Source organism: Eptesicus fuscus, chromosome 14 (assembly GCF_027574615.1).
Source record: "Eptesicus fuscus isolate TK198812 chromosome 14, DD_ASM_mEF_20220401, whole genome shotgun sequence".
Lineage (NCBI taxonomy): Eukaryota > Metazoa > Chordata > Mammalia > Chiroptera > Vespertilionidae > Eptesicus > Eptesicus fuscus.
The window spans coordinates 9,258,851-9,271,863 of record NC_072486.1 but is presented as its reverse complement, the minus strand read 5'-3'; the positions used below and the strand labels follow the sequence as shown (position 1 = coordinate 9,271,863).

Genomic DNA, 13,013 nt, shown 5'->3' with positions numbered 1-13,013 from the left:
AGATGCTCTACAACTAGAATAAAAGAGGGGTATGTGGGATGATGCTGATGCCGGTGACCCAAAGACCACACTTTAAGAACTACGGCTCAGGCGACACAAAAGACCTATGGCTCAGGCGATACAACAGCGGCCTGGAACGTGCTCGGCGCAGTTCCCCCGGCGGTCTCCGGCTGAGGGGACGGCTCCACTGGCAGCCAAGCACGGACAGACGAGCCCCTATGAGACATGGGGTGGAAGACTCTGCGCTTGCTGACCTCTGAGTCCGTCAAGAATCTCAACGCCCCGGAAGCGGCCAGGTGCGCATGCTCGGCGACCGGCCACCGATGCAGACCCAAGGGCCGACGCAGCGATGCCAGACTGGCCCACCGCCATGCACCGGGTGCACCGGAGCTTCGCCGAGCCGCCGCCCGACGAGTTCTGCAGCAGCCATACTGGAGCTCTGGAAGGATGGCCAGGGGAATTGCTGAGGGGGGATTGACCGGCAGGAATTGGGATCGGGAAGACGGGGCCCCGCTGAGACCCGGGTGCGGGCGGGGTTGCGCGCCTCTGGGCTCGGGTGTGGTCACACGCCTCTGGGTATAAGTGAGGCCTCAAGTCCCTGGGTCTAGGTGAGGCCACATGCCCCTGGGTCCAGGTGAGGCCGGACTCCGGGTCCAGGTGAGGCCAAGTGCCCCTGGACCCGGATGACGCTGGATCCCGTGCCCGGGCGAGGCCAAGCGCCCCTGGGTCTGGGAGAGCCCACACACCCCTGGGTCCAGGCGAAACCATGTGTCCCTGGATCCGGGTGAGGCCGCGTGCACCTAGGCCCGGGTGAGCCCAAGTGGCCCTGGGTCTGGGAGAGGCCAAGCGTCCCTGGGTCTGGGTGAGACCATGTATCCCTGGATCCGGGTGAGGCCTCGTGCACCTAGGCCCGGGTGAGGCCACGTACCCCTGGGTCTGGGAGAGGCCAAGCGTCCCTGGGTCCGGGCGAGACCATGCGTCACTGGATCCGGATGAGGCCTCGTGCACCTAGGCCCGGGTGAGCCCAAGTGGCCCTGGGTCTGGGAGAGGCCAAGCGTCCCTGGGTCCAGGTGAGACCATGTGTCCCTGGATCCGGGTGAGGCCTTGTGCACCTAGGCCCGGGTGAGCCCAAGTGGCCCTGGGTCTGGGAGAGGCCAAGCGTCCCTGGGTCCGGGTGAGACCATGTGTCCCTGGATCCGGATGAGGCCTCATGCACCTAGGCCCGGGTGAGGCCACGTGCCCCTGGGTCTGGGAGAGGCCAAGTGTCCCTGGGTCCGGGTGAGACCATGCGTCCCTGGATCCGGATGAGGCCTCGTGCACCTAGGCCCGGGTGAGCCCAAGTGGCCCTGGGTCTGGGAGAGGCCAAGCGTCCCTGGGTCCGGGTGAGACCATGTGTCCCAGGATCTGGGTGAGGCCTCGTGCACCTAGGCCCATGTGAGCCCAAGTGGCCCTGGGTCTGGGAGAGGCCAAGCATCCCTGGGTCCGGGTGAGACCATGTGTCCCAGGATCCGGGTGAGGCCTCGTGCACCTAGGCCCGGGTGAGCCCAAGTGGCCCTGGGTCTGGGAGAGGCCAAGCGTCCCTGGGTCCGGGTGAGACCATGTGTCCCTGGATCCGGGTGAGGCCTCGTGCACCTAGGCCCGGGTGAGGCCACGTGCCCCTGGGTCTGGGAGAGGCCAAGCATCCCTGGGTCCGGGTGAGACCATGTGTCCCAGGATCTGGGTGAGGCCTCGTGCACCTAGGCCCAGGTGAGCCCAAGTGGCCCTGGGTCTGGGAGAGGCCAAGCATCCCTGGGTCCGGGTGAGACCATGTGTCCCAGGATCCGGGTGAGGCCTCGTGCACCTAGGCCCGGGTGAGCCCAAGTGGCCCTGGGTCTGGGAGAGGCCAAGCGTCCCTGGGTCCGGGTGAGACCATATGTCCCTGGATCCGGGTGAGGCCTCGTGCACCTAGGCCCGGGTGAGGCCACGTGCCCCTGGGTCTGGGAGAGGCTAAGCGTCCCTGGGTCCGGGTGAGACCATGTGTCCCTGGATCTGGGTGAGGCCTCGTGCACCTAGGCCCGGGTGAGCCCAAGTGGCCCTGGGTCTGGGAGAGGCCAAGCATCCCTGGGTCCGGGTGAGACCATGTGTCCCAGGATCCGGGTGAGGCCTCGTGCACCTAGGCCCGGGTGAGCCCAAGTGGCCCTGGGTCTGGGAGAGGCCAAACGTCCCTGGGTCCGGGTGAGACCATGCGTCCCTGGATCCGGATGAGGCCTCGTGCACCTAGGCCCGGGTGAGCCCAAGTGGCCCTGGGTCTGGGAGAGGCCAAGCGTCCCTGGGTCCGGGTGAGACCATGTGTCCCTGGATCCGGATGAGGCCTCGTGCACCTAGGCCCGGGTGAGGCCACGTGCCCCTGGGTCTGGGAGAGGCTAAGCGTCCCTGGGTCCGGGTGAGACCATGTGTCCCTGGATCCGGGTGAGGCCTCGTGCACCTAGGCCCGGGTGAGGCCACGTGCCCCTGGGTCTGGGAGAGGCTAAGCGTCCCTGGGTCCGGGTGAGACCATGTGTCCCTGGATCTGGGTGAGGCCTCGTGCACCTAGGCCCGGGTGAGCCCAAGTGGCCCTGGGTCTGGGAGAGGCCAAGCATCCCTGGGTCCGGGTGAGACCATGTGTCCCAGGATCCGGGTGAGGCCTCGTGCACCTAGGCCCGGGTGAGCCCAAGTGGCCCTGGGTCTGGGAGTGGCCAAACGTCCCTGGGTCCGGGTGAGACCATGCGTCCCTGGATCCGGATGAGGCCTCGTGCACCTAGGCCCGGGTGAGCCCAAGTGGCCCTGGGTCTGGGAGAGGCCAAGCGTCCCTGGGTCCGGGTGAGACCATGTGTCCCTGGATCCAGGTGAGGCCTTGTGCAACTAAGCCCGGGTGAGGCCACGTGCCCCTGGGTCTGGGAGAGGCCAAGCATCCCTGGGTACGGGTGAAGCCAGATCCTGGGTCCAGGTGAGGCCGTGCGCCCCTGGATCCATCCGGGTGAGGCTGGGTCCCAGGCCCGGGTGAGACCACGAGCCCCTTGGGTATGGGTGAGGCCACGTGCCCCTTAGTCCAGGTGACGCCGTGCCCCTGGGTTCGGCCGAGACCAAACCAGAGGGAGTCGGACCTCCGTTACCACCATTTGTCCACCATCCAGAGCTGAGGGGTCAGTGCTGACATGTACACATAAGGAACTACTGGACATTGAAATTGGGTCTCAAAAGAACTGTTGGTCCAGGGGGAAGCTCGCTACAGATTGATTCATTTGCCTGTCAGCATAAATATTATTGCTCGTCTCACATTCAGTTCTTATTAGTATATATCTAGTGACATATGATCTCGTTCATCTAGAGGAAATGATGAACAACATAGACTGAGGAACAAGAACAGAACCAGAAGCAAGGAGGCATCGATCGGACTATCGGGCCTCAGAGGGAGGATAGGGGAGGGTAGGGGGAGGGTGGGGGGAGGGGGAGAGTTCAACCAAAGGACCTGTATGCATGCATATAAGCCTATCCAACGGTTAAGTTCAACAGGGGATTGGGGCATGCGTGGGGAGAGGGGTGGGATGGGAATGGGGGGATGAGGACAAATATGTGACACCTTAATCAATAAAGAAATTAAAAAAAAAAAATCAATAAAACATATTTTAAAAATACAACCCATCAGTACCAACAGAAGCAATTTAATTTGAAAACCACCCTGGATTAAGCAATTTACCCAGTAATTATATATGCAGCACTGCTATATGCAAATCACATGCAAATATAAATACAATCCTCCATAGGGACAGCTTTTTCATTGTTTTCTCTGGCTTCTAAAGCAAATCCAATTTGGAAAATAAAAATGGAAAGTTACCCTGTGGTGGGATAGCATTCGTTTATGCATCTCAGCACCTCTACTAATACCCCCAACAGTGCCCAGAAGCCTAACCTGATTTGTTTATGCTGAAGAACTGTGTGACCTTGGAGTAAGCTTATTAGAATTGGTAAAGTACAAGGATATACCTACCTGTGTCTATTATGGACTTGAGAGGGTGAGTGGCCCCTTGTCCAGGAAGCCAACCTAGGTCACCACGATCCTCCACCCCTCCCCCAAAGGTCCAGAGCAGGTGGGTTCAGTTTCCTCTCTGTGTCTTCACAGAGTACTGCTCAGTTCATGGGTACTGAAGTCGTGAAGGAGTGAGTGTAGGAATATTAATCGGCCTATCAAGACCCACAGAGAGGACAACCATCCGAGACCACAATCAACCACATTTAGCCATGCTTGTATGCATTACCTGTGAACTTCAGGAGTCTCCCCACTCCTATCCTCCTTGGCTTCCCACTACCCCGGGTATTTTTTAGAACAAAACAACAAAGAGATAGGAAGAAGGCAGAGGCAGGAAGAGGTGGCAGGATTAATATTCCTAATAAGGCTGCGGGACTTTAAAAGCTGGACCTCTCTGCAAACATTTGTTTCCTGCCCATAAACAGGAACACCACACAGAGTCACTTATTTTTAGAAGAAAAAAAAATTTTTTTTTTTAAGCCCACAACTCTTCATTGAGTTGTAGGTTAACATTTCTACCCTGGAGGGGGCATAGCTCGCTCTTGAGTGGCAGTTCCGTTAGGGCGCTGGCGCAGGCTTACCAGGGCCGGGAAGAACCAGAAGAAAAGGTTGCTGTTGTAAGTGTTATTCACAGTGAGGAAGCCGGCGTAGCTCTCCACCTGCTGTCCTGGGAAAGGAGCCACCGCACTCAATCGTCTCCCTAGTGAGAGAAAAATGTACCCAAGGATTAGAGAGATGATACAGGGTTAGCCACCTCCATCTGGACCGGCTCCTCCCAGGGGTCAAGTCTAGGAGGCAGTGATCGGAGAGGCTACGAGGGTGGGCAGAAGGGAGCTCACTGCAGGGAATCATAGCATGCTCTCGTCAAGTCCACATCGTCTACATACACAATTTAGCCAAGGACAGTGACATCTTTCAGATTTTTTTTTTTTTTGGTCCCCAAATATAATTTATAAGCGATGATAAGATTTTTTATTAAAAGAACAAAAACAATCACCTAATCTCAGTTCCACGTGAGGAAGGTAAGTAAACCAAGGTGCTCACATTGGGCACCTGGAGGGCCAGGGCAGAGGAAAGCCACCTGATGCCAGAGGAACAACGTAGCCAAGTAGCCCTCAGCCTTGGAAGGCCTGGATTCTGCGCACTCCCCTTATCATGGAGGCCAAAGGCCTGCTCCGGCCATGAAGGGAAATGCACCAGGCCTGTGGGGGCGGGACGGCTCGGGATGGCTGGGGAGGGTGCGGAGAGGCAGACAGTGAGACTGAGGTTGGCCTAGTGGCTATTCAGAGGGAGCCAAACAAGACGACGGGACAGTTGTAGAGGGCAGAGGTCTTACGGCAGCAAAGGGGCAAGGACAGTGGGGGAGGAAGCGGGAAGGAAATGTTCATATAGCTAAGGCCACCCAGGAGGAGATAATACTGATAGGAGCTAACACCGAAAAGGTCAATGTACATTACGTGGCAGGTATAATTATTATCCCCACTTGACGGGTGACAAAACACAAGCACAGACAGGTTAAGCGACTTGCCCAAGGTCACACAGCTAGTCATGGGAAGCTGAGGTTTAAACCTCGGAGTCCGGGTTTGCTCCCTCTTCCACCCTCCCCACTGCCTCTCACTGGAGAGTTAGCCATAAGGGGTGAGTGGAAGGGGAAGCAGTGATTAGGAAAGGAGTGGAGAAGGAACAGAAAGTAGGTGACAGGGCATCGTGGGGAAGTGGACGGGGAAGTCTGGGTAAAGAAGAGTCCTGTAGTGGTGGCAAAGCAAGGGTCCCCGATAAAAACAAACGACTCAAGGAAAGCCACTTAAGTCAGAGACATACTAGTTGGAGACTGGTTAGTGGATGGGATGGGTGAGGAAGCCTGATCCTTCACACAGCCACTGACTAAAGTTGCCTCTGTGGGTCCCAGGGCCCTCAGGCCCCGCAGTGCTGATGGTTCGCATGTCTTCCCAACTGGGCGTTCAGTGACAGCGCTGATAGGATGCAGTAGCCACAGTGAGAACGTGTGCACTCAGGGAATCGGAGCGACCAATCGGCCCGACCCCAGAGAGGGTTGTTAATGTTCACCACCACACCACTGCTCTGGCCACAGGCTCTCTTTTCAAATGATTGGCCTCCTGAAAGGGAAACGCATCCATACCAACTATACCGCGCTGTTCCTTTTTCTAGGGCTTTGCTGATCCTAGTGCTACTACTGACCAGCTCTGTGACCCTTATATCTTTATTTATTTTTTGTTAATCCTCACCCAAGGATATTTTCCCATTGATCTTCAGGGAGAGTGGAAGAGAGAGGGAAAGATGGAGAGAAACCTCGATGTGAGAAGAAACACATCAATTGGTTGCCTCCAGCACAAGCCCTGACCAGGGCCTGGGCAGGGGAGGAGCCTGCAACCGAGGTATGTGCCCTTGACTGGAATCGAACCCTGGACCCTTTGGTCCGCAGGCGGACGGTCTATCCACTGAGCCAAACCAGCTAGGGCTCTGTGACCCTTTTAATAGGCAGAGATTTTGGCGGGTCTGGGCTCCAGTCTCTCACCTAGGAAAGTGGATGGCATGAGTCTACGCACGCAAAACCTGGAGAAAAGGAGCCGGCTTGCGGGCGCATTGCTATGGTTGTCTTTGAAATGCATCCCCTGAATGGGAACAGGGGCACCTGGGAGCAGAGGCGATGGTGGGGACACAGGGGAGGTGGCAGTTTCCAGAGGGTCCTGCTAGGCCAGCACAGCAGGGAAAACACGGTTTCCGAGTTGGACAGACCTGGGTTGGCGGTCCTGACCAGGCTTTCTAGCAGGCCACTCCATCTCTGAGCCTCTTTCCTTTTATGCGAAATGTGGATCCCTCCCCCACCCTGTGAGGGTCAAATGAAAACATGCAGATGAGCCCGCACCATGAGGCTGGGCATAAAATAAGGGCTCAAGCAAAGGGAGGGACGGTCATCGCCCGCCCAGGCCACCCCACATGCAGTCTGGAAGACTTAGCCTTTCCCTGCCTCAGCCCAGTTCCCACCCCTCCCCCACCCAGCCCAGGTCCCCCAGGGAAGATTGCTTAACCCAACCTCGCCAGCTCTGCTCCTCCTCTTCCAATGAGATCTACCTCCCCATCAGAAAAAGAGAAAAAGGGAGACAGACGGATTTGAAGAAAAAGAAAAGGGAGAGAGATGATGGATGGGCACCTTCCTCCCAGCCACACCCTTCCCTCCTGCAGACATGCTGCCCTCTCCCCTACTTTGCTTGCACTTCGATTAGCCCAAAGAAGGGTCACCCTCCAGGGTTGGGCAGCCGTTAAAACACTTGTTTGGGGGGCCATTTTTCAAATGGAAATATAACATGATATTAGTTTCAGATGTGCAACCTGATGTTTGGACATTTGTGTATATTGCGAAATGACCATCACAGTCAGTCTCGTTAACATCCGTCACCGCACAGCTATACAATGTTGTTCCTTGTGATGAGGACTTTTAAGATCGACTCAATTAGCAACTGTCAAGCACGCACTACCGTATCATTATCTATAGTCGCCATGCTGTACATTATATCCCCAGGATGTATTTATTTTTTAATAACTGAAAGTTTGTACCTAAAAAACACTTTTGAAATGTTTCTCACAAAGCTGTTACTCTTCTGAAAATCAGAGAAGACCTCCCTCCAAAAAGGAGGGCTGAGAACTGAAGATGAGGAGTTGGGAATGAATATAGGTGTGAATCAGGAGGGGTAAGAGAGCAGGAGAGGTTTCGTGAAAAAAGACAGAGAAAAAAATGAAAACCGTCAAAGTAGAACGAGGAGAAGAGAAAATATATGATGGACAGGAGATGGCTGAGTCATCCACCACTTTGAGAGCAGCCCGGCAGCAGGACCGGGGGCCTGCTCTGAAAATGACTCGGCTCTGCCAGCCTGCCCTTTCTGAGCACCCCAAAGTGGTTTCTCTACTACTGTACTTACTCAGGTTCATTTCCTACCTGCCCTTCTAGGTCAGGGACTATGGGAAAGGAAGGGATTTGTCTAGTTTATCTTTGTACCCCTGGGGTCATACCATGCTGACTTATACACTTATGGCACTCAGTACATACTGTTAATGAATGAATGTGAATGCATGAATGCATGAGTGAATGAGCCAAAACAGGCCACACTGATAATGCACTAGAATTAGCTTCCTTCTACAAAAGCCTTTTAGGGCAGGGAGGCCTTATTAAGATCTTAAGAAATGTAGAGAAAACTTTTTTCTGGCCCACAAAAAAAAAAAAAAAGAAGTGGTTCACTCTGTTTCAAATATTAAACTTCCTTTAACTAAACCGCAGTAAATAATTTAAAAAGTTCTTTCAATTCAAATGATTTTTAAAAATATTTTCAAGTGCTCTGTTCATCCTTCCAGAGTCTATTAATGGACTGTGGAAAAATAAACCCCCAAGACATAGAGGTTTCTTTCTTCCTGGAACCGTGACTCAACAACACAAACATTCAAAACCGTTACAGAAAGGGAAAAGGTCTCTTTGAAGCGATTTCACTTCCTCCTTGTTATGTACCGTGGTTGCCAGGGTTAGTAATTCTACCACTTTCAAAAAGATTGGAGTCTGACCACAGAAGGGCATGAACCAGCTAATCAGGGCGGACTTCACATTCACCAAGACTCAGGCCATCACCATGATGTACAGAGAGACACAACCAGACCCTCAGTAATAATAAATGAAGGCCTAATAGCAAGATAGCCTTTAATATTTGTGAAAATGCTAAGTATGTGTTTGTGAACATGTTAAAATGTGCCTCCCAGCTTCATTTTGTTTCAGAGAGTTAGGATTTGGTCTAGCTGCAGAGAAAGTAAACATGCAATTACAATTACATAAAATGAAGCCAGCTAATTGGGGATTAAAAAAATAAAAATTTCTCTTGTTATTTTGTGAATGATTATTCATCCCCAAAATGTTCCATTGCAGCATTAAGACTCATGTTCCTAAGGTTTTGACAGACTCGATAAACAAAACAGATTTAGGGGAATGAGAGTTTCCTGAACTTTCAGTGAAGATGATGAATAAAAGTATCCTTGATTATGTTATCAGGGTTGCATTTGAATACCCAGATGTACCAGATTTTGGATCAGCCATTTAAAATTCCACTCGAGATTTTGAGTGTGTTCCAGAACAATAGAAAGTGACATTCCATCAGATTTAATATTTTAAATATCGTCACTCATCGCATGATGATCTATCAGGGCTGGCACAGAAGGACAGAAGATGAAACACTCTCCCTCGAAATCTTCCTTTGCTACTTTGACCAGAGCTGAAATGCTCATAGTCAAGAAATTCAGGAATGAGAGGGGTGTGGACAACCTCTCAGGTGGATTTCTCCACAGTCTTCTCACTTGATGCTACCAGATGTCTGATACAGACACCCCGTGGTCACTTCCACTTAATGCCTTTGTTTAAGCTGTTTCCACACTCAGTATGTGCAGGCCCTTTTCTATTTACCCCCATTCTGCCCAATACCCTCATGTCTGGAGCTGGTCACATAGTTCAGTGGTTCCTACTTCACACTCAGGAGTCAGCAGAGATAGGTTTTCATTCCAGCTCTGCCACTTACTAGGTTTAAATAGCCCTGGGGAAGAGATTTAATTTCTCTGGGCCTCATTTTTCTCATCTGTGAAATGGGAACAATAACTATGCATTCTTCCTTAGTGATTAAATGAACTGATGTGTGCAGAAAGCACAATGCCTGACACACATTCGGGTCTAAAATTGAAATTCTACAAGTATGTATCGAGTGCCGATTACATACAGGCACTGTGCTAGGTACTGCAGATATAATTACTGATAACTACTTGTTATATTTACTACTGCAACTATTGCTATTTTCTCCCCTGGCTGTGCCAACTGACAGGATAGTTTCTTTCTCAACATCTCCAGCATGCCTAGGTCACATGTACTTCTTTAGTATTCTAATATGCGCTGCCTTATTCCTAAATTGTTTTGTGTGTGTGTATCTGGTCACTCTAGGAGAGCACAAGCTTCTTGATGAAAGAAAAAGAAATTATAGCAGAAGTCAGAAAAGTTGGGTCCTAAACACACCTCTGCTACTATCACTGCTTCCCCTTGGACAAGTCATGCAAACTATGTGAGTCTCATCTGTAGATTGGTAGAGTTGGTTATGAGTAGTTCACCGCTCTTCAGTTCAAAACTACATGATTTGCTTTGATTTATTGTTAATGAACATCATCTCTAAGTCATCCGTATCCACTTACGGATGCCAGAATGAATGCATGCATGTGGTCCAGTTTGGTAGATTTGGATCAATGGTGTTTTGCCTCTTCATATGTGTCTAGTGATATGAGCCTCTACATCAAGCCAAAAGAATCTTTTAAAAAGAAGACTGACTACATTATCTAACTACATTATCTGACGACATTATCAAATGTATACTAATATATACTGACTAAATTATTAAAGTTTTTCACCTTTTCTGAGAACAGAGATGGTGAAACATGGAACCAATGTGTATTTCAGAAAAGACATCTGAACAGGACTCAAATGCACAGTTAAGATATAAACCAAATAACAAAAACAACAATGACATTCTATTGGCTATGAGAAATTTCAAAGGAAGGAAAGTTGCTTTATTATACTTTCCATATAGAGTAGACAGATTTATTTTTTATCTTTAAAACTATCATTTCCTTCCCTAGCTGATTTGGCTCAGTGGATAGAGCATCGGCCTGTGGACTGAAAGCTCCCAGATTCGATTCTAGCCAAGGGCATGTACCTTGGTTGCGGGCACATCCCCAGTAGGAGGTATGCAGGAGGCAGCTGATCGATGTTTCTCTCTCATCGATGTTTCTAACTCTCTATCCCTCTCCCTTCCTCTCTGTAAAAAATCAATAAAATATATTAAAAAATAAAACAATAATTTCCCTAAAATTTCCAGCATCACTTCCACACTCCCATGACATCTACCAACCCGCCAGCCTCAGAGGCACAAGGGATGAACCTCGGTCCTCCGGAGCAGACACCAATGCCTGTGATGGCATCTTCCCACAGATGCCATGTCTCTCGCTCATCTGCTTAGAGAAAGGGCTCTAGCAAGAGTTGCCCCCACTCCAATCAACCCTCCCCCTCTGCTGGATCATTTCCACCAGCAAACACCTGATCTCCTACCCTCTTGAAGACCCTTCCTGACTTCACAGCTTCCTCTAGCCACCAGCCCATGTCTCTGCTTCCTTTTAATTACAGCTTCTCAGAATAGCTGCCTATATACTATTCTGGAGCCTACTGAGGTCCAGAAAGATTAACTTATCTACACAGTGACTTACATTAAGAACAGAGTTTCTAATGACACCAAATGACACCTTTTTTTCCTATTAATAATGACAACAGAAAACCCCACTTACAAGCAATCTTTAGAGAGCAATTTACAGAATATTAAGAGTTTTCACATGCATTTTCTCATCTGATTCTTATACTATCCCTGTGACTTGGGAAAGTTGTTATAGCACCATCTTATTAATGAGGAAACTGAGGCCTAGGCCGTTTGGGTGGCAACCTGCCAGGCAGGGGGCCCAGCACGGCAGCAGTGAGCACAGATTCTGCAGTGAGGCTGTCTGGGTGTGAACCCTGCACCCACCAGCTGGCGTCTGTGTGACTCCAAAAAGGGACTTAGTTTATTTCCGCTCAGTTTCTTGTGTGTAAAAGGAGTTCACCTCCCTGGGTTGCTGAGATGCTTAACTGAGTTTATACAGAACTAGATGCCCGATGCACAAAGATTCGTGCAAAAATGGGCCTTCCTTCCCCTGGCTGCCGGCATCCCCTTGGCTCCTGCCCGGAGCTGCCTTTCCGTCTTCCCATGCTGCCCAGAGGCCCAGAGTGGCTGGGGCAGTGCGGAACGCCCCTGGCCACTCTGCGCCTGTGTATGCAAATTAACCTGCCATCTTTGTTGGGTTAATTTGCATATGCACTCCTGATTGGCTGGTGGGTGTTGTGAAGGTATGGTCAATTTGCATCTTTCTCTTTTATTAGTGTAGATGCTTAGCCCCCATAACTGACACGTAGTAAGTTGTAAGGTTCCTATTTACCTTACTAAGTGCCCAGTGGTAGACAGACACTGTACTAGTTTCATAAACAGAAGTGCAGGGATTCCACCACCAGATAAATGGCCTGACACACTCTCATTTGAGCTCACAATTCTGATAATAGATGACACCAAAGCATTTGTATTTGAAATAAACCCAGTGAGTAAAAAAATTACCAGATTATATTTTGGATCCTGTAGGATAATTGTTTTTTTTTAAAAGGAAAAGAACTGCTGAAAGTACATCAGTGGTTCCCTGATTAGACTTACCTTGTTTGAATTTCCCAGCTTCAACATAGGGAGTGAGAAATAATGGCTGCCCTGCGTCTCCCTTATACGGCAGGGAAAGCCGGGCATTGCTGTATAAGGAGCGGAAGAGCCCGTCCCCACCGGGGCAGAGCACCAGCAGGGCCAACAGAACGGTCGCCTTCCACATGGCACCAACTATTCCCTCGAGGCCTAGGATGAAAACAACATTCCACAAATGAATCAAAAGAGTAAATATCTCCCCCACCCTTTTACACACATGCACGATGGTCATTTACCCACTCAAAACACAATTGTGTGTCAATGCCCTTTGCTGCCACTTAAGTAAAATAGACCCAATCCCTGCTCACCCTGAAATTAACTGTCTAATAGGGAGTTACTCAAGGGATTTACTATGTAGCTGGAGAAACAGTTTATATTTATAAAACCCTAGTCTGGGAAGTAAATTCAATGGAGTTGATTAACGCCTCATGACAACAAGGGCTCAGTAACTGATCCCCAAATGAGGGGTAGTGACAGTTCATCCACGACAGGCGGGCAGAGGACCTAGAAAAGCCTTGGCAAGGTGGGATGGGTGGAACTCAGGCAGGCAGGAGGAATGGGGAGGCATCACTAGCGGGTGGGTGAGCGTGAGCAAAGGTGAGACCTCAGTT

General features: G+C 50.8%; 1 protein-coding gene across 2 annotated transcripts in view; it reads right to left on the bottom strand.

Moving 5' to 3' along the window:
• CPVL (carboxypeptidase vitellogenic like) overlaps positions 1 to 13,013 on the bottom strand; it is a 105,972-nt gene that overhangs the window by 77,161 nt on the left and 15,798 nt on the right. For both annotated transcript variants that reach the window (XM_028155087.2, XM_054726508.1), the window contains exons 2-3: positions 12,364 to 12,552; positions 4,627 to 4,745 (exon numbers count right to left, since the gene is read on the bottom strand). In XM_028155087.2, coding sequence (XP_028010888.2) covers positions 4,627 to 4,745; positions 12,364 to 12,529 — 285 coding nt within the window. In that variant the 5' untranslated portion in view covers positions 12,530 to 12,552. The remainder of the gene's footprint in view (positions 1 to 4,626; positions 4,746 to 12,363; positions 12,553 to 13,013) is intronic.